Source organism: Electrophorus electricus, chromosome 8 (genome assembly GCF_041902795.1).
Source record: "Electrophorus electricus isolate QZ-2024a chromosome 8, ASM4190279v1, whole genome shotgun sequence".
Classification (NCBI taxonomy): domain Eukaryota; kingdom Metazoa; phylum Chordata; class Actinopteri; order Gymnotiformes; family Gymnotidae; genus Electrophorus; species Electrophorus electricus.
The window spans coordinates 31,909,019-31,931,634 of NC_137504.1; the positions used below are offsets into that span (position 1 = coordinate 31,909,019).

The window sequence follows — 22,616 nt, forward strand, 5'->3', positions numbered from 1 at the left end:
TAATATAGATCAACAAAAATTAAAATGTAAAGGACAACTCAGAGAAACCTAGGAAAAAATAAGAAAATAGTCTCTCAAAAATAGAAATGGAGAATCCTCTAAACACAACAAAACAATCATAAATCTAATAAAAACGAGATGGTGAAAAGATAAGTAAATGCAACATTTTTAATACACAGCAAACTATTTTGCAACACTGCAATGTTAATGTTCATTGGTATGTTTGATTCTAACCTGCTGTACTGTACTAGGATCTATTCTGAGTAAATGATAAAGCACTTTTGTAAGTCGCTCTGGATAAGACCGTTTGCGAATTGCGAATGTTAATGCAACTCCACACAAAATATGTATTAAGTATATGATGCACAATGGCACACCAGACTGTCATCGATTTACATTCTATCCTATGACTTCTCTAGACATAATACTGTGAAGGACAAAAGTAAACATGTGAATATTGCTCCCCTAGTACTTTGGTGGTCTTTTGCAAGCATGAGATGGGAAGCGATGCTTTTCTATTGGAAGCCAGTGGTTTCCTACAGGAACATCATCCTCTGAACATCATTCTTGTCCCGTGTTTTTATGTCAGATTCATGAACACAAATGTTATCAAGAACAATGCTTTCATACAGCTGCCTAGCTGCCCTTTAGATTGTGTTCACCGGTTTGAATCCTCAAACATGTGTACTTGTCTTTGTGGGCATCCACTAGAATAACAACTTGGTGAATTTCTTCCATTTGAAAATTGTGAACCAATAAAAATAACCAATAAATGTTCATTATGTCTTCCAGCACTGTTAGCAACTTCAGTAACTTCTTTTCTAAGATTAAACAAAATCAGGCCAAAATATTTTATTCATAACTGTTGATTCAGCCTCAGGAAATATCTGGAATTTCCAATCCTTTCTCAAAGGCATCATTTTCTAAGAGGTTCATATACTTGTTCATCAATAACCATTAATGTTTAAGCCATCGCTTCACTAAAGATATAGCATTGTAACATGGTTTACTAAAGACATTTTGTATTAATTAGTGTGACTTAGAAGTAGATTAGATAACATTTTAGAAGCCAATCATGCAAAATCTAAGGTAATTCTGTAGCCATTTCATTGTGTTCACATGGTTTGCACTATTGTGGGACTCTAAATGAACAGCAACAGAGTTTTAATATACTGTATGTTATGGGATGCAATAGTAGCTAATTGTGATGACCAGTATCTTCAAACATGAAATAAAACCACTTACTAAAAGTAAAATCCATTTAATTATTAGACTGTTACAGCATTAGTTTTTGCAGTATCACTTTCTTTTAACACATTTCATTATAAACTCATGACTACTTCAAAATAATGATTCAAAAATGCCATTTCCTGCTTTCACACTATACATTTTTTAAATTTATTATAACCAATTATAAAGTATTAATAATGGCATGTAGGTTATCTAACTCTGTATTTGGTTACAAAGAAGAGGCAGCAGGTCCCAAATGGTTAAAGCTTCTAATTAAATATTTGATTACACCTTGCTGGGTCCAGTCTCCAGATCTTTTATTAAGAACGGCTGCTTCTCTTTAAGTATTCTATAGAATTCATCTTTCATGTTTTGGCCTCCTGACCTAAGTGCTTGGATTAAGATCCTCATTTGCTCCTGTGGGGTTTTTTCAGTGTGTATTTTGTCGTACGTTTCATCAGTAATCATCTTTTTGCTTTGCAGACAGTCTGCTATCTCCATTACTGAGGTGACTCGACCGATGAGCTTGTCCATGTGTTTATCCACAAAGTGAACTTCTGAAACACAAAGACCCAAGTCATATTCATGTGTACAGATTAAACTTTACTCTAAAGACATCATAAGTCAAAACCCATTTACTAACATTATACTGGCCTGAAAACTAAATGTTCCTAACTTACATGGACTCAGCTTATTGCTCTGATTGTTGCCTGCAAATAATGATAAATATAGGCTGCAGACTAGAAAGTCTAGAGAAGACTAGTTTGCACATAGAAAATACTAGACAGTAATTTGTAACTTGGTAACAATTTTTAACTATCAGTTTGAGACTCAATAATGCTGAGACAGTAACCTGACAGTTACCGTCTCAGACAGTCCTAATTTATACCAAGTAGTTTGTTTATTTATTCCTGTAGTTTATTAAGAAGCATCATACCTGCTGGCGTTTTCTCTGCACTCTGACCTAGAGTGACACAGAGGACATCTTGGTGAATGTCTGAAACACTATGGGCTAGTTTCCCCAGACACAGATTAAGTCTACACATTTACCAAAAGAAGATCACTGCAACTTATCAAGTTTAAAATATCTGGGAAAACCAGCCCTATGTTTGTAGGCCAAGATAAAAAGAAAAAAAAAAAAACCCTCAAGTATTGAATATGCGTGCTCCTTACAGCATGTCAACAGTTTTAATGTAACTGTAGTACCAAAACAAACAAAACACATACAAAGTTTAAAACTCTATAGATTTTAAAATTTACACTATTTACAGCTGGTGAAATTATTTTTCACCCAACAGCTGCCATTCCTATTAAGGATGACATGCAGGGACTTAAAAAAGGTTATTCAAAATCCAAATTAAATTAAAAAAAAAGCAGTAAACGCATACAGCATCCGCTAAACGTTACAGCAGTGGGCTTGAATATACAGTATACATACTGACCATATTTAAATAAATCTACCTTTTCTTGTATACTATAAAATATCTTGTACCAGTGCTAATTTTTCCATCTTTCACCAAAGCCTTGGGTTGGGATGCATCTGAGAAGTGTGACTTAACCTCCCCCAGTTATCCAATGACGCCTTTAACGCATTGTCTCACTAAGTACTACAAACTGGAGAATGTAAACCTTGTAAAAGAAATCCAACTTACATTTCTCCATTTTTTCACTTGTCATAAAGACCTGATGTGGCTCCCACACCTCCATTCCATCTTCATCTAAAACACTCACTGTAATATCTTCAGCCTCAGAGAAGACCACAAAAGTGGGGTGATGGTTGGGGCCATAGTGACAGTCAAACACTGCATGCTTCAAAAGGAAATTAGCATTTGAAGAGAAGTTAACTGAAAACATGACACCACTGTAAACCTTTCAAGAAATCCATTTTGATCAGAGTGCTCAAGCTGTAGTTTACCTTTGGCTGGGGTACATATGAATCACATGATGCTTTGTATTTTCTACCAGGAATCAGCTGGCATCTGGAGCTGGTTTCAAAATATGTACTGCCTTCATGCTTTTTCTGCACCTATATAACAAGTGTCAGGATGTTTGCCACTGGGGTACATAAAATTTCCTATTTACATAACGCACTAAAACTGATCGCCACAGTTACTTCCATGGTAGTCAATTCACTGATATTCACTAGGTGCAACTGCTTTTCATTACTAAGGAGGCTACCACCAGCAAGGGGGAGTCACTGTCACATATTGTTCATGACTACATTAACAAATACTGATTACCTCTTCAGCTGGTACGTTTCCTGGCAACAAGTGTATGTGCAGTTTATTCCTGATTTTCTCAATAATCATTTCTTTATAGAAGAGCAACACTTGAGCACTGATGGGTCTGGAGTAATGGATCATCTTTTTGAGGAGGCCAAAGCAGGAGAAATCCTTGATTCCAATGACTACATGTGTGTTTGTCACTTTCAGTGGCTTTAAGGACTCTACCTTATTAATGAAATGTGCCACAGTGAGGTCTATCTTATTTTCTTCTGTAAACAAGAAAAAAACATTACAGTCTATTCAGAGACAATATCATAAAACATGTCCAAGTAGTGGTTAAATTATCAGGCAGGAACATTCCACAGGGATGATTTTTGAACAAGCTGGCAATTCAGAAGTGATTTTTAAAAATGTAAAAATCTTTTATAAATGTTCCAACTTCAACATACATAAACCCTAAACCCACATAAAGGGCAAAAACAGTTTTGTTCAGATCAGGCAAATGTGAAGAACACTGATAGCATTCAGCTGAATATACAACTCCAGCAAAATTATTAATCTAAATACAGGTTGAGTATATGAGAACAAAAATCTTAATAATAAATGCACCAAAAATAAAGATTTTTTTTGTACCATAGACTGTCTCACAGTGGGGCAGGTGTAGATGACTGACTGAACCTTCACAGCAGTCTATTTCATACAGGGGTCCTGCAGGCTGCATGTGACCCAAGCCATCCAAGGGATGGGTATCCCAGGAGACGATTCTGTACTGTACCTCCCCTTTCTCCTTCATGTCAAACACAATGTTGGTGATTTTACACTGGAACTGACCAGCATGAGGGCACAGAAAGCTGTAGGTCAGAAAACCCAGAATACAAACACATGTTGAATATCACAGCTAAACAGTTTGTGTTATGGTAAAAACTGTAATAAACAAATAGTACCTGTATGTAGACGTGGTCATGCCCTCTAAATGGATTTCTTTCATTTTAGGAATGAAAACTTTACTTTCTGTTGAGGCCTATTAAAGTGAATAACAGTAGATTTAAAAAAGTAGACTGGACTGGATTGTTCCATTTGCTGAAGTCACATAAACTGAACTGTGAATGCATGTATATTTGGAACGCGGGATGGGAGAGTGTTAAGCAAACACACTTGCTTAGTGCTGGCGCTTTTATACGAAACTAAAGTACTCTGGGAAGCCATAATACAAGGGACGGTGGGATAGAATCATGTAATGTTTTTATTAACAAACAGACTAACAATACCGACTAGAACCAAGGATAAACAAACAAGAGAAACAGGCTAATAGAGTGAGGGCAACAAAGTACACACGTACACACACAGAGAGAGAGAGAGAGAGAGAGAGAGAGAGAGAGAGAGAGAGAGAGAGAGAGAGAGAGAAGACTTACTGAGAGCAACAATGACGAACAACATTCGCGACGAAGATATAGGTAGCGGAACTAGACAACTAAAGCAACATAGATCACGAAGATATCTAAACAGAGCGCGTGGAGAAAACATATGTGAATGCAGGGCGAGGAAGGGGAAGCAGGATTAAACGGGAGATAACACATATGCACGAGGATAAACGGGAGATAACTAAACACATATGCACGAGGATAAACGGGAGATAACTAAACACATATGCACGAGGATAAACGGGAGATAACTAAACACATATGCACGAGGATAAACGAGATCTAACTAAACACAGAGGCGCGAGAATCTAGGACAAACGGATTCTGACCAAAAACACAATAAGCGAAAGACAGAAACAAATAGAACCACATAGAGCGAGCCCGAGCGAGCCAAAACGAGAACTAACTACAAACACCTATGACCAAAACAATGACCGACAAACAAGAGACGTAGGAACGTGGTATAAATAAGACAACAATTAGGGACAAACTCGGAACAGGTGAGGACTAAGGGGAGGAGACAGGGAACCATAGAGACGGACGAAAACCCGGAAGTAACTAGGTTGCCCGGGAAACGGGGAACGTTCCGGTCTGTAGACGTGACAATGTTCTAGGTTTTATATTTTGGTCTAGTCTTTGGTTTTCCTGTACTGACTCACTTACACACACATGGAGATTCACTGCACCGGAAAGAAGGGCAATCAATGAATCTTAAACAAAATGATTTAAAGATTTCCTTCCGCAAGTATACAGATGACACCCAGCTCTATATGTCTTTAGCTACTCACCCTCAAAGTTCTGTTTGGTATGCTAGTTCTCTGATTGTCTAGAGGACAAATCCTGGATTGGTTACAGTTTTCTTTCTCTAAATGAAGACAAATCTAATGTATTTGTTATTGGGAATGATAAACTGAGAAATGTGCTGGCTCAACTGTGAAGGATAGAAATGCAAAAAACCTGGGTGTTACTTTTGACAGTGACATTAACTTTAACTTAAAGAACCATACACAAGCAAAATTTCATGATGTTGCCAAGATGTAATATATTCATTTGTATTAATGCAAAGTGGAATAGCTTCAAAATATGCTCAACACCCTTGTAATATTATCCAGTACCTGAAAGAACCCAAATAGATAATTGTATGGTACTGAACTAAAAGCATTACCAAGACCCAAAAATACCAATTGACCCCTTGCTTTGCTGACTGAATCTCCAGACATCCTGAGAAGCCTGGGATCCCTGTCTTGGACGTGTTTCTTAGATTATTAGCTTTTAGTACTCAACCAGCCTCCATTCTACCACACTAACAAACATCATTCCCTCCACATTAAAAAATAAAATCTAGACATTTATCTATGGTTAGAAAGCTTGTGCTTGTTTATGACTCAAAGTTAATGTTACTGTAATAGTAACAGCCAGGTTTTTGACAAGTCCAAATCTTTCTCTTTTGGTATTAAGATTCCGTCTGCTCTCTGCCACTCTTTTGGGATAATTCCTTTCTTCCACTCTACTTCCACACCCATAAATACTTTAGAACATCACACATCTTTTTACAGTCAGTACGGAACCCCATTAGACCCCGATGCAAGGGCAGCCTGTACATGATGCACCATATATTACAATTCCTTCTGGGAGGACTGACATCCATCTCCCATTCTATGCCTCATCCAAAAAAAAAAAAAATCCATATGGGGTAGTTTACATATGATTGGTTAGTATGTGGTCTAATCAAAATTTCTCATTAGTGTGTGGTTAACACCTAGCCTGTAGCATACTCGCTGTAGCATACTGTTGTTGTCTACAATGCATTATAACTAAAGTTTGAGGACTCTTAAGCTATTTTGAATGCAAAGAATAATTTAACATCGCACTTCTGGGGTGGGGGGAGAGAAGGGTGCACAAAGGCCAACCCACTTTATGCAGTGCACACCACTGATAAAAGTCAGAGTGAGCATATAGATCCTGAAGAATTTCCATAGGTCTATTATAGAAAGTATTATAAAATATTCTATCAGTTTGGTGTGGGAATTTGAATTGTTCTGATCAGATTGTTTTAAACAGAGTTATACTTGCAGCAGAGAGGATTACAGGTGTCAGCCTTCCTCATTTATAACCTCTGTAGACCACATATATTTGCAAGTAAAAGGTTTTATCCTATTATGGTAGAACCTTTAAATGCTTTCAGATGATTGGAAGCATGTGTGTGTTTGTGCATTGTAGCTTCTATGTTTATATCTAACCAGACAGTGTCCCAGCAGGGATGGATCATTAACAATTGTATAATATGTGGTTGTCTATACTGTCAGGTTAGACTGGGAAAGGACTGGACTATTAGTGCTCTATAATAAACCATCTTGGGCAAGGAAAAAGAATTGCAGCATTAGTGAGATGCAAACTTGAATAGCAAACTATTTATTTTTAATATATACAAATGGCAATTATAGCCAAAGCTAAACTGGACTGTACACAATTTTATGAAGAAAATATTTGGATTTCTTGGTTAATGCTCTTCCTCTTTTTTTTTTTTGCTTTTTTTGACAAGTTAGGATAGAATTCAAATAAGCATAATGACTTTATAGTATTTTTAATAATTCGCTAGGTTAAAATGGTGCATATGTATTGTCTCTTCATAATAAGTTGATATTTATGCTCATCTAACAACCTATAGCACTGCTAGCAATGTCAAGTTTTCAGTTTCTATAGGTTTGATAAGATAAGTCAGTGCAAGAAAGAAAACTGTAAAAGTTTATTAGAAGTCATCTAATACCAAATGTTTCTCAATGTAGAGTTCTGGGAGAGTTGCCCTCTTACTTACTTTGTTAAAAGTTACATTTCCAGTGCCAGAGAGTTGCATTGATGATAAGCAAGTGCCCATTGTAGAAGTCCCATTATCTTCAGAATTTTTCTCTGCTATATGAAATGCAAAAGCAAACAAAATACACTAATATTAATAATTTCCAACAGACAATGCATTGTGCATTGTCATCTGTTGGAATTAGCAATTTTAAATGTTAATGTGGGTATAGCTCAGCTGTTATGAAGGGCTTATCTAGATTTGCAATATAGCCTCATGAACACCACCTTAATGGACAATTTTGCCAACAGTCCTAACTGGGCACTATGGACTACCAGCTTTGAAAAAAATCAGATACATTTCTAGTGCTTTTTTTTTGTCAGACATTCAAACTATTTGGGTATTTTGTCCCAATAGTTTTTAAGTTTTACACGCTCCCACAGCTCCTGTAGCCCACTTTCTGTTCTTGTAGGCAAAGGTGAAACTGGTTTAAAACTGAGTTTAAAAGGGTACATGATTGCTATTGATGCATTATTGGCTGATTGGTGACTGATGATTTACAATTATCAGTTAACTATACATCTTATGTACTTTGGTTTTTATTTAATGTAACAAGCCCCTCCTTGACACTTCTCAAAGTTACAGGAACACCAACCACCAAGGGATGCACCGAATCTTCACTAGAAGGTCTGCTAGTGGGGGCTAAGTACCTGTTGCTGGTGCCAGAGAAAACTGAGCAGGCACATGAGGACAAGAGATGTGCCGCTCAGGCATTTGCTGATATGATGGATGCATACTTTGGGAGAGTGCCAGTTTAGTGGATGCAAGGCTGACCTGCCTAAGCAAGGACTTTGCTAGACTCATCTAAGGAAAAGTTCCCTTTTGTGATTCACAGCCTTCCGCTAGCACCTTCACTGATGGCCCTACAAGGGAAAAACGCGACCCTCTACTCCCACCCTTTAATCCCAAAGGGTGCACATAGCTCCAGAGACCATGAACTCCTTCACAAGACCTCCAAGATGGTGCAAGTGACATCTGAAGGTATCTATAGCACCCAATCCCATGGCCATCAGATGACCTAACATTCCCTGTATTCTTCCCATTAATGTGTCAGTTCCCATGCCTGTTGTTGCTCTGTAATGTTTACTGTAATGGTTTCCTTCTTGACCCCTCCACCTAAGCCCACATAGCCTCTCAGCACATGGCTTTTATGTTATATCGTCTTGTCAGTGTTTGTGTGTGTGTGTCTTCCCTCTTTACCTTGCCCCCATCTTGTTAGTTATTCATTCGTATCACCAGTCCCATGTCACAGCTCTTATTAAGTTGTATATTTAAGTCCCTGTGTTGTCAGTTGTGTTTGACCCCATTAATACTTTGTTGGAGATGACAGCTTCAAGACATCTCCCGTATGGAGAAACTAGTCACATGAATTGCTCAGATGTGATTTTGGCCCATTCTTCCACACAAACACTCTTCAAATCCTAAAGGTTCCATGGGCTCCTTCTATGAACTCTGAGCTTTAGTTCCTTCCATAGATTTTCAATTGGATTCAGGTCAGGTGATTGACTGGGCCATTCTAGCAGCTTTATTTTCTTTCTCTGAAACCAATTGAGAGTTTCCTTGGCTGTGTGTTTGGGATCATTGTCTTGCTGAAATGTCCACCCTCGTTTCATCTTCATCATCCTGGTAGATGGCAGATTTTTATCAAGAATATTTCGGTACATTTGTCCATTCATCCTTCCTTCAATTATATGAAGAGTGTGAGTGCTGTATGCTGAAAAACAGCCCCACACCATGATGTTCCCACCTCCAAACATCACTGTTGGTATGGTGTTTTTGGGAGGATATGCAGTGCCTTTTGATCTCCAAACATGGTGTGTATTATCGCATCCAAAGAGTTTAATTTTGGTAACATCTGACCAGACTATATTCTCCCAGTATTTCACAGGCTTGTCTAATGACATCTCACAACAGAAAGCATATGCAAGCTCCTCCAATTATGCTTAACCACCTACTTCAAATTTGACAGAAATCTATAGTGACCAGTATTCTTTAGGCCATTTATCGCCAATTGTGTCCATTTGAGCTAACCTTTTAAACATGGTCAGGAACTGTTCTGTGGTGTTCACCATGCAGTGTATGTTGGTGTTTGTACTTCTTGCCACATTTATTCTCTCATTCTTTTGTTTATGCTTATAGCCTGAGTTTCTTAGGATCCGTGTTTGCAATTTCCCTGATAACTCTTCCCTCTCACTTTGCCTTTCACTTTGTTCCCACTTGCACTTAAACAAACATAAACTCATTCATAGAGCCATAGTTCATTCATACATCCATAGTTCAAAATAAAATTATTTTAAACTTTTAAAGAAACTTAATAAGTATGTTATCAGGTGTAACAGCAAAAAGGAAATGACAGTACACTGGTGGTCATTAAAGTTGCACTGTGTAAGAAAGAAAAGTTTGCACTATGTAACCAGTATGCAAACTCTACTTGAAAATAACACTTAATCAAGATTAAACTACAGGAATTCAGAGCTTTGAAGGAGGAGCAAAATGAAAGACTGTTTATGAACTATTTATAGTTTTATATATTACTGATTCCAATACATTGTAAAAGATCCAGTCTTTACTGTGCATGTCTACTAGGTTAAACCTTAAATGTAACTGAACAGCTAACCCTTTGACCTTTAGTTATAACGAACCTTAAAACTTATACTTTAAATAGATTTGGGCAGACAAATACAGAAAAGAAAAAAATATAAGTAACATTTATATCAGGGGTTCTCAACCTTTTCCACTTCATGGCCCACCTGTTTATAAGTAGAAAGAATAATGGCCCACAAGAAAACAATATTCAGCTTTTCGTGTAAAATAGTTTTTTTCTGTCAAAAAGCTGGCTGTCAGCAATCCATTTTATGCCATCATTCGTGTGCTGGTCTTTATGTAGTTTGTTTGCTGTGGTTTCTTCGATCATCTCACAGCACAAAACTATGGCAGCCAATTCCTCAGTCATTATAAAAGATTTCTTACTCCATGCAAAATGTTTGGTGATGATGCAGCTAGCTTTGAGGGCACACTTGGAATGTAACATTATAGGAACAAACTGTTTACTTTTGGACCTGCAGTCCATCGCTTTTTCTTTCACCATCACATCAGAACAGCTAAAATTAAGTGAATAATAAAAATCTTCCTAAATCTATATACATCACACTCTTCACACTTTAGATTTCATGCCAATTTGTATGAAACTTTTTTGTATTGTGCACTTTAAACACAAGCAAAATAAATGACTAGTTATTGTTGATGAAGTCAAAAAAGAAGCAGACTAACCATATCTCCTGCCCTAATCCCCCAGAACTAGTGAAAGTACTGTTTATGAGAACATTTCTTCAGGGTAAAGCACTAGAGATGGCTGAGAATACCCCAGCACAGAGCTCAAGAGGCTAGGACTGTGGAAGGATTCTTCCAGCTGTTAACAGCATGATTTGCTGAAACCTCACCTAACAAGCCTTCTGTAGCTACTACCTTCTCAGATAGCCTGCCAGCACCAGTCTCCGGTGGGGCGAACACCACCCAACCTTCTCATGTTTCTGTTCCTGATGTGGAAGACTCCACCCAGCCTTCTCCTTCTTCTGCTCCTGTTCCAGTTCCAGTTCCCAGTGTGAGGGAGGCCACACAGCCTGTTCCAGTTCCCAGCATGGACGGTGCCATTCTGCTACTTCCTGTCCCCGCCGTGGAAGACACCACTCTACCTGCTCCTGATCCAGTTCCTGTTCCTGGCGTGAGAGACGCCGCCCGTCCTGATCCAGTTCCTGTTCCCTTTCTGAGAGACGCGGCCTGTCCTGTTCCAGTTCCTGTTCTGGGCGTGAGAGATGCAACCTGTCCTGTTTCCAGGTCAGTTCCTGTGACTAAGAATCTGGACCTCCCGGACCCGCTGTTCCTGCTGTAGACTCTGTTCCTGGCATAGAGGATACTGATCTGCCAGTCCCTGTTTCCGGCACATTGTCGCCCTATCAGTTCCTGTTCCTCAAGTGGATGAAGCCACTCTACCTGTCCCCACCCCTTGTTCCAGGCCCATCCTTGTGGTTGCTCCTCCAGACTCCCCTATGCCCCTAATAGCTGCTACAGGTGGGTCTCCTGAGACGCTTAGGACTCTTTCGGCCACACAGCCGGCCAGTGACCCTTAAGGCCTCTCCATTGGCTTGCCAGACCCCTATGACTACTTTGCCTATGCCTGGTGCTTCCCCTGTAACTCCTATGTTCTGTGGGGCTGCTGCGCCAGCCCCTATTACTGCCCCAGTCTCTGCTTCTATTGTTTCCTCAGCTCCTGTTTTGCCTGCTCCTGTTCCTGGTTTTGTTCATGTTCCTGTCCATAAATCTATGCCATGGTTACCATGGTGAAGCTTGTTAACCTTAAGGCATTAGTGTTCCCTTGCCAATCCCAGTACCTGTAACCATGCCTATTGTCTATCTTGTTCCTGTGTCTGTCTCAGTTGCCTTGGAAATGCAGACCAAGACAGAGAGGCTGAAGAGGAGCTTCTTCCCACAGGCCATTCGGGCCCTGAATCAGGGAAACTGATAAACTGTGGGGACCACCACCACCATGTAACTGTATATCTGTACATCTGTATATATATATTTATACTCAATTACCTTGTTACACAACAACTGTAGATATGTTATTATACAAAATGGATCTGTACATTCTGTAGATTGTGTACATATTCGTCGAGCACTCTCCACCATTTCACTGCGAGTTATACTGTGTATGACTATGTATGTGACGAATAAACCAAACTTGAAACTTGTAACCTCTGTCTTTGCTTCTATTTCTGTCCCCGTTCCCATAGCTATATCTCCTACTAATGTTTCTCCTCTTGTCTTTGTACCCACCTCCTGTTCCAGCCATGTTGCCGGTCCTACTTCTGTCCCTCAGTCTGTCCCAACACTGAGACCTGTCCAGGGTTTAGCCCCAAGTCCCATATATATCCCTGGTCTTGTCATGTTCCTGGACCGCAGTCCTGCCCTGTCTCCAATGCCTGTCTGTAGACCTGCCCTGAACCTGTCCCTACTTTGTTTACTCCTGTGTCCATCAGGTTTCTGTGTCTTGATTGGCTTCCTCAATGTCCTCTGGTTCTGTTTCCTGTCCTGGTTCAGTCCTTCATCTGTTTGGGTCTGCTGTGTCTTGCCCAGTCCTCAATACATACTTTTTGCCTCATCTTCCTGTTCTAGGTCTGTGTCTGGTGTTTGTTCTTTATCATACCCTCCTGGCATCCCTGTTTCCATGGTTTCCCTGACATGTATGTTTTCCTTTACTTCCTTGCTCAGTTCATGTGTTTCTTTGCCTCCATGTTTTCCCTGTGCCTCTATCTCCTATCCTCCCATGTTTGTCTTGCTCGCCCAATAAAGAGCCTCCTGCATTTGCATTCTGCTTCTTGCCTCGTTCCTGGTGGAAATGTTACAGCTACATGGAGCACCCTTTTTCCTCACTAGCACTTATCAAACAGACGTTCATGAGAGTAATGGAAAGACTGACCAACTCTGCAATCCATTGCAATGAAATACTGATGGACCACAAAATGGTGAATGAAATGAGACATGAAATTACTTACCCATTTTGACAATCATTTCAAAAAGGTAATATTTATGCACAACACTGACATGCACAAACAGAATATGCATTAACACAAGTATTGTTATTTTGAAAGTCAAAACTGATATTTGGAAAGCACAGATGTGTCACAAATCTTATTAGGTTCATGAAGTCTGCAAGACAAAGTTGGCATATTTTAAAAATCTATAAAAAGCATACATGATGGATCATACACCATATGTAGAATGAGCAATAGCATACATGTTTCATTTAGACATTGCAAATTGATCAAATTTAAACAGTTTTTAAAATGTCTTAAATCTAGATTTATTAGATAAGTTAGATTATTTGTGAAGATCAAAATTATCTACCCATTTTCGATCTTGTGTCCTCTGCCTGTTCCTGCACCTTCCTGCGTTTTACTCTCTCTTCCTCTGCTCCCCTGTTTTCTTTAACCACCTTTAAAATCTTTCTGTCCATTTGTCCATTGTTTTCTGCCCCCATCTCCATCTTCCTCCCTTCCACATCACCTACAGAATGAAAAGTATAAATAAAATCACTCAAAAAAGTAATACCCATATACATAAATGGCACAGTCATGCACAAACAGAATGCTATTTAGAATAAAGAATGCATTAACACATTATTCTGAAAGTCAAATCTGATCATATGAATACACGGTTGTTACAACTCTTATGTTGACATCTACATGATAAAGTTGCCACATCAAAACACCTTATATGCATTATACACATTCATCATCGTAATCATCATTGGTCATGTGCCATATATAGGATGAGTAATAGCACATACATTTTTTTTATCTCTTAGAATACATCTCTTTTCAACATTTGAACAATTATTAAATTAAAACAGATTGTGTCAATATTGTTTGAGGTGAAATGACATAGCCCATTATGACAACTGACTTTGCAGATGAATATATTTTTTTTGGTATGTCAGGGTGAGATAATGATGCTAAAATGATCCAGCATGCCAAGGAGGCTGCTAGTGTAACTGAAAGTGAAACTGTATACATCTCTTTTCAACATTTGAATTATAATTAACATAAGAAAAAGAGGGGTTTCTTGAGCCACCTAAAGAGTAATACACTTACAGGCACATAAGAAATGATGATTTGCCTTCAGATGCATACAATAAATTGCAAAACTACTCTTTGGGCGTTTTCACTGCATAAGTACTCCAAGTATGAGGCCCAGATTGTATAGAATAAATAAATAAATAAATTTGTCTTTCAGAGTTTAATGAAAAGCCTCAAACAGGATAATACTAATACTCCAAAGACACAAAAGCATTTTTGAATACAATACAAAGAAATATGCAATAAATGTGTACCTAAAAGATTAAGACCTAACACATAGATCTTAAACCCATAAATTAAGAGAATTCCTGACCTCATACCAAAATTCCTGTATCTGCAGACAGACCCACAATCAAGCAAAGAAATATTACAAAATTTGCACAAATTTGAATTCATTCTATGCCTAGATTCTGTAGCAATAAAAATCTGGTGTAGAATTTGGAATTGCCTCTCCCAAACTGAGTTACTTGCTGTAATCTGAGTTGGCTGTTCACATATAGGTTGATTCTCCAGTCTGCTAAATCAATGGTAGAACCAAACTCCTGTCCCCACAACCTTTTAGTTTTAGGATCCACATTATCCACACTGGCATTGCAGAACTCAATGTACAACCTTTCATTACAAATTGTATTTGTTTTGTGTCCTTTAGAGCAGCTCAACAGGAGAGACAGCAAAGCTGTTAGCAGCTTTAACTTTGCTCATATGAAACTTTTGGATCTGAAGAAAGATGTCAGACTTGGGAATATTAAACTTACTTCTGATCTGCTCAAATAAGAGGATATCACCACCCAGCACTGTCACCAACTACTCTTGTACCCCTGAGCTTCCAATCAAGAGACCGAGAAAAGACTGAGTCCGAATGTCATTGAGACCGACACCAGACTCGAGTACATCTGTATCAATAACTACAGAAACACAAAATGGAAACAAGCAAATAGTGGCTTGTTCCCATTTTTTTAACTATGTAGTTCTTGTCACAATTTTCCAAAACACAACGCTTCTTTTTGTTATTTTCTAGCTGTAGTATGTGGCCAGTGTAGCCTCCATTAAAACATTTGTCGGGAGCAACCGTTTTGTCAAAGTCGGTCGCGCATGAAGACACGGAGAATCGTCGTCACATGTAGCACTGGTTAACTAGCAATTAAATTTCTTCAAACTTAAAATACGATTAACGCTACCGGTTTTTTTTTCAGGAATATACTAGCTTCTCTTTTTGATCGAGGGTATATTTTCACTCATAGTTATAACGCCGAATGGTGAGTTTCGTGCTCAAGCTTTTTAGTTCGTTTTTTCATGCTGTTGTGGTACGGTGGTTTTTGCAGTATCAGTCGAGGAGGCTAAACCTTAACGGGTAGTTTTGTTGGTGTTTGCTAAAAAATATTACCTTCCGTTTTTGTAGCAAAACACTTCATACTTTGAAGGGTTATGTGCTGCACTGTAAAATTCTTAGAAACGAACCCTATTGTTGTTTTTTTTGTTTTGTTTTTTGTTTTTTTCAAATGTGTTAGCATTGACTTCAAGCGGACATTTTGTACTCATGCAGCTTTTAAAGCTCATTTCTGTCGTGTTCACAATGTGCTTGCACCCTCTGTTAGTGCTAGAGCCGTTGTTACAGATTTTAAATGTACAATGTTGCCGTGTGAGTGCCAGTTTCTAACAGTGAAAGAACTTCTGACCCATATAATGTAGGGGCGACCTGTGGCATGTCTGGTTGTAAAAATGGTTGTAAAAATACGTTCACTGTGAAATCATCATTTACTGCTCATATGTCTAGGAAACATCAAGAATGTTCGACTGATGGCACAAGTGACATGTACAAGGAAACTATTTCTTAGTATTCTGCTCTCATTGCACTTGAGGATGCTTCCCAGAGCTCAAGTGATGCAACAACAAATGAAAGCATTCAATTGCCACAGAATTTCAAGGAGACCTTTCTTAGGAATGTATGTTTATTCTACATAAACTTACAAGGGCAGCTCTTTCTTCCAGCTTCAACAATTCAGACTTGTCGGAGAGACGCAAAATGTGCATGAGTTAGGATAGGATTATACTACTTCAAAAGGTGTGCCAGGCATTTGAAAATTTTTAAAAACATCTGCTTAACTTTATCCGAAAGACATCAAGTCAGAGACAGTTGTACCTATACAGCCTATACAGTGATGCAATTAAACATGCAGTTAGAGAATTTGGTTTTTCAGAACACAATACTATTGTTACCACAGATGTGCAATATAAGGGTACATCATATAAAAAGGGCATTTGTTTGTGTCAAAAATGATGAGTACATGGAGAATGGAGAAATTCTCATTATTTTAATTTAAAATGTATTAATTTAATAACTGTGATCATGTTAATTTAGCAAAAATGGCTGTTGGATTTACTGGTTCAACATTTACGACAGATTTAAAATGTACAATTTACAGATTTTTCTGTAAAGTTGTTTAATGTACTTTTACAGAATTATTCTGGCAACCACAGCTGCCAGGAGTTTTTCATAAAACCAACTTTTTTTTTTACAGTGTACGGTATTTCGTTGCTCACAGCAAACAACTCCCTAAACAAAAAAACACGTTCATATTTCTTGAAGAGCTTTGGTGTAGACACGCATTTGATGATAATGTCGTGTGGTGTACCAACTGAAGAAAGGAAAATTAAACGAATGAATCCAAAGTGCCTTTCCTTTTAGTTTTCTTTAGTGGGTCAAAATGCGAAGACAAACACAACTACACAAAAATCCACAGGTAAGGTATCTCAGTGTGTTGAAATATTTGGGTCATCGGTAACATAGCACATGTCTCGAGCTAGACCCATGCACGCAGAGTAAATTGAAAGTTTTATGGGACCCCCTATATGCCATTTAATTTCCAATTTATACTTGTACCCGCCACCCCCACTCCCCCCTCCCTTATGGTTTGGGCACAACCAAATCCTACGAGTCCTCAAATAGGTCAATGTTGTCTATTAAAAGGGCTACAAACATTAAATCAGACCATATAGAAAGAGGTGCATGCATTAGATGTTACTTTTATAACGTGAACACATAATCATCGGTCCAATACTCAGTCGATATGATCATATATAAGCACTTTATGACGTCTCACTCTGCGCTAGTCTTTTCCTGTAGCTTCGGCTCTACATTTGAAACATTGCACTAGTGATAATCCCTGTTTTATCTGGCAGTCAAGCCTTATGATAAACCTCTGAGAAACATATAGCAAACTATTTTGCAAAGTGCTTATTCAGCGATTTAAATATATTACTAATTGTGTTTAATGTAATTACACAATAACCAAAGTGTCAGCAACGTATACTTTCATGAAGCAGCGCATCTTCGTTCAAGTTTGTTTTAGTACTGTTTTATGTTCGTTGTATTGCATCATTTCCTCATTTAATCAAGTAAACTATACTTCTTGTACTTTAAATGCAGTAAAAGTATGTGTATACATTAAAGCTGTTAAAAAATACAGAAGTCTGCGTTTTTGTCTATTTAAAGACCGTTAATTAGCGGTGAGCAGATGGCGCGGTTGGCTTGACCCTGCTTGACTCTGGTCAAGAAAGCGATTTCCGAGTCTACTTTACTCGAGACAGAGACAAGACTGAGTCCAAATGTCACTGAGACCAACACCGAACTCGACATCTATATCAAGAACCACAGAATCACAAAATGGAAACATGCAAATTAGTGGCTTGTTCCGATTTTTCTAAATATGTAGTTCTTGTCACAATTTTCCAATACACAATTTACACTTCTGTTTAAAAATTATTTTCTAGCTGTAGTATGTAGCCAGTGTAGCATCCATTAAAACATTTTTCAAGCATCAGCGAATTTAAGTAATGCAATCTGTCAAAACATTCAATATACAGTTTAACATTTTTGCGGAAAAATCATGAAAACGTTCTGCATATACTACAATTAAAACTGGAGCTGCTCCTATTATCTCTGCATATAATTGACCTCTAAATGTCATTACCAGCGTAAATCTGAAAAGAAAACCCCTTACCCATGATTTGGAGTCCTTGTGGTGTTGCTCTGCATATGATTTAGCTGGCAGTAGCTCTAGGTAAAGTAACCGCTTTTGAATCAGGAAGTTTATGCATTAAGACCGATGGGTTTCTAGATCCAGATGCAGTTAGAGAATTTGTCTTTTCAGAACACAGTACTATTGTTTCCATAGATGTGCAGTATAAGGATACAGCATATAAAAAGGGCATTTTCTTGTGTCAAAAAATGATGAGCACATGGAATATGGAGAACTTCTCGTTATTTTAATCTGTGTATCTTGTAATGTATATACGTAAAGCTGACTTTCATTCTGAATACCATCTGTACTCTGTGAAAAAACAGAGTTCAAGGCTGGAAAGTCTTAACATTAACAACTTGGTAGATTTTTACCCATTACCATCATACATTCTTATTGGGCACCATGTCATTCCACTGAAACACAGTGTGTTGTTGAAGTAAGCATGGTCTGTGGTGGAAACCATACTACAAATTCACAAATAGTATATTAGAAAGATATCACAAAACAAAAAAGGGTTTTTATATACATGTACTTGATATCAAAGTAATGGCAGTTTTTCTTTTTAGGTGTACAGTCATGAGCAATCTTCCATGATTCCAAAAATGACTGACTTGGGGCAAACATGGTTACATACTGCCATCAATGAGGACTTGCCTGACCTTCCAGACATGATGAAGGATATTCTAGAAAAGACCTTACATTCCCTTGGGGTGGAGACATATGATGATTTTAAGTTTATTGAGGAAGCAGATTTGCTGTCAGTATTGAGGCCAGTTCAAGCCCGCAAAGTCCTGGCTGCTTGGAAGCTGAGATGAAAGTCAGAAGTAGTCATAGTAGCTTGCATTCAAGATAAATCTAAAATATAAAAGCATTCACATTGTATTCTATAAATCATTTTCTGTGTATGTGTTTTTTTTGCAGGCCAGACTCCTGAAACCAGTAGCTTTTCTGTTGGTGCCCACCTGCATTCTTGCAGTCACTTCCACCCAGAAGTTCATCCTCAACCTCGTGCAACAGCTGTTACTTTTATAAGATGTGCACATAATCATCGGTCCAATACTCAGTCGATTTGATCATATATAATCACTTCATGACGTCTCATTTGGCATTAGTCTTTTCGGCTCCAGATTTGAAACATTGCACTAGTGATAATTGCTGTTTTAGCTGGCAGTTAAGCCTTATGATAAACCTCTGAGAAACATAGGAAAACATTTTGCAAAGTGCTTATTAAGATATTTAAATATATTAATAATTGTGTTTAATGTAATTATACAATATCCATTCAAACTGTCAGCAACATACACTTTCATGCAGAAGTGCATCTTTATCCAATATAGGCCTGCACATATTTAAAAAGTAACCACATTTACACATTTTAAGTTTGTTTTAGTACTGTATGTTTTGTCTGTTGTATTGCATTATTTGCTAATTTAATCAAGCAAACTATACTTCTTGTACGTTAAATTTAGTAAAAGTATGTGTTTACACCAAATCTTTTTTTCTCGCACTGATCTCTGTGGTGCATTTGTAGATTTTGCACAGGAAGTTTGGGCTGGAGGCGAAAGATTTTCCACAGGAAGTTTGGGCTGGCGCCTTCACAGGAAGTAGAGATGCTAATGAGCAAATTTCCCCACTGTGGTTGTGTGATGGTTAGGTCGTTGGTGAGAGGTACTGTGAGAAACTTGAACAAATGTATAGATAATGAACAGAAGAAAAATGTGCTGGAAACATTGCTAAGTCAGCGCCAAGTAATCTGAATAATCTACTTTTTGAACAAACCAACATAGGGCTGCAAAAATAACAGGCTCTACATTATGTTCATCGACTTCCATTAAAAATAAATATTCAGGCCAATCCATAAATTTGTTGGTGAACTGAGGGTGAATCTAAGACCATGTGTCATATGACCCTGAATAAAGTGTGATTCAAAGAACAATACCTTCATTAAGACAGTTATCAAAATGTGTAAGCAATACCTAATCACTCTAATTTTATATAATAATTAATTATAATCCTATAACTGTAACATCACTTTGATCCTCTAGAAGTTTTTAATTTTTTCTCATGGCAGGTTGGGCCAGTGTTCACACAGTTAACTCTGGTTTATATCCAGTAAACTTACTTCATAGCAGGCTTGTTTCACATTGTATGTTGCAGTAGCAACTAAACTATTCTGCGCTCAGGTTTTTTTAAATGAGAAACCAAACTGGAAACTCCAAGTAAACAGAACACAGCTTAAATGTAGTCAATAAATTCATTTATTTCATTATGAGACTGCTGCAAGATTATTCTCACATCAGTGAATTTATTTAAAGATGTTTTTTTTCTTGTGTACAGTTTATATGGTGTAAAGCCTAATCCATTGGCAGAACACTTTGCTAATTTTAAGAAATTCTTAAAATTAGCAAACATTTGTGCCAAAGTCTTCTTCTGCCTTAATTGTTCTAGAAGCTGAAAAAATGATGCAGCCACACAGTCAGCCAGTACTCCCACTCTAAACACGTCTACACTTCTCCCAGATCTGACCCTTCCCAGTTCCCAGGTCTTAATTATCTGATTGGATGATCTGTTCAGTGTATTTGAAGCACAAGATATCATAATATTTCAAAAGTTCTACCAGGGTGATCAAACTTGTTAGACTGAAATTACTATATTATGTGCCTGCACTGCTATGTACAATCAAAGAATAAGTAACCATAAAGTATCTCAAAGTGGGGGAGGTGTAGATGAATGGCTGAACCTTCAAAGCAGTCTATATTGAACAGGTGTTACGACCCTGTATAGGTTGTGAGGCCATAACAAGGAAAAATAAATACAAATGGCTAATATAATGGAAGTTGTGAGAAAGTGAGAAGCAACAAAACAAACAGAAGCACAAATGGAAGGTGTTTTTCAGTGTATTTTACAGAGGTTATGGTTCATAAACAATCATACTGGTGCAAATGTCTTCAGGAGTGACCCAAGCCAAAATAACAAACAAAACCCACTCTAATTAAATAAAGCTACACACTCACTAGTCCTAACACAAGAAACCTACAACAACCTTTTCTAACTTCCTAATACAAAAACAGAGACAAAACCCACAACCAACAAAAATGGCAGCCACTCCCTACCACCAGTGTCCAACACCAAAACACCAAACAAACAATATTTAAACAATCAATATATATGTGTATATACACAGCTACCAAAGCAGGAGGAGCAAAGCCAAAGAAGAAGCCCAAAAATGGGGAAAAAACAAGGTCATACAGAAATTGTCATACAAATTTTAAGTCACAGCAAACCAACTCCAAACTTACAGCCTCTTTTCTTTCTCTCTCCCTCTTGCTCTTCTGGGAGTGGCCTTTAAATGGTCGACACAGTTGGCTGGGAAACCCGGCAAGGAATCGGGCGGAGTCTCAATCAGGGTGGAAATCCTGGCAGTGAATCTGGAACACACACACACACACACGCACACACACACACACACACACACACACACACACACACATATACATACATATACATACACACATCTTTCCGTAACACAGGGGTCCTGCGCACTGCATCTGGCCTAAGCCATCCAAGAGACAGGTATCCCAGGAGACGATTCTGTACAGCATCTCCCTTTTCCCCTACAAACACAAGGTTGATGATTTTACACTGATTTTAAACTGGAAATGACCAGCACGAGGACACTGGAAAGAGTTCTTGACGTGGAGCTTGGCGTGAATGACACTGCCTGTCCTGATCCAGCTCCTGTCCCCGGCACGAGAGACGCCGCCCGTCCTGATCCAGCTCCTGTCCCTGGCGTGAGAGATGCCACCCATCTTAATCCAGCTCCTGTCTCCAGCACAAGAGATGCTGTGCTTCCAAAATTCTTCGGCCATACCTCGCAGCCAGCCAGTGACTCTTACGGCCTCTCAGTCTACTTCTCAGGCCTATGTAGCTACTAGGTCTACACCTTGTATAATTCCTGTAACTCCTCTGTCCCCTGAGACTGCTACCCAGCCCCCATTAATGTCCCCATGCCTGCTTCTGTTTCCTCAGTTCCTGTTTTGCCTGCTCCTGTTCCTTGTTTTGTCCATGTTCCTGTCCATGCCTGTTTTGTTACCATAGTGAAACCTGTTACCCTACCATGTGGCATCAGTGTTCCCTTGCCAGTTCCAGTACTTGTAACCATGCCTATTGTCTATTTTGTTCCTGTGACTGTCTCTGTTGTGATGAAAATACTTACCTCTGTCTTTGCT

At 38.4% G+C, this 22,616-nt stretch overlaps 1 protein-coding gene across 1 annotated transcript; it reads right to left on the bottom strand.

Moving 5' to 3' along the window:
• Positions 1 to 1,269: 1,269 nt before the first annotated feature.
• Positions 1,270 to 13,736, bottom strand: LOC118241591 (NACHT, LRR and PYD domains-containing protein 1a allele 5-like). The gene is made up of 9 exons (XM_081719748.1): positions 13,635 to 13,736; positions 7,692 to 7,786; positions 4,400 to 4,476; positions 4,089 to 4,306; positions 3,471 to 3,724; positions 3,146 to 3,256; positions 2,883 to 3,039; positions 2,168 to 2,194; positions 1,270 to 1,787 (listed from the first exon to the last, which is right to left on the bottom strand). Exons 1-9 carry the CDS (start codon positions 13,636 to 13,638, stop codon positions 1,516 to 1,518), a joined length of 1,215 nt encoding a protein of 404 aa, XP_081575874.1. The 5' UTR covers positions 13,639 to 13,736; the 3' UTR covers positions 1,270 to 1,515.
• Between the last annotated feature and the right edge of the window lie 8,880 nt (positions 13,737 to 22,616).

What these genes read in the sequence shown, in the direction of transcription:
- LOC118241591 (XM_081719748.1), bottom strand. An exon ending in GAAATGTAACTTTTAACAAA is followed by an intron (nt 4,477 to 7,691) that starts GTAAGTAAGAGG and finishes TCACTTTAATAG; the next exon opens with GCCTCAACAGAAAGTAAAGT. An exon ending in GAAACGTACCAGCTGAAGAG is followed by an intron (nt 3,257 to 3,470) that starts GTAATCAGTATT and finishes CTTGTTATATAG; the next exon opens with GTGCAGAAAAAGCATGAAGG.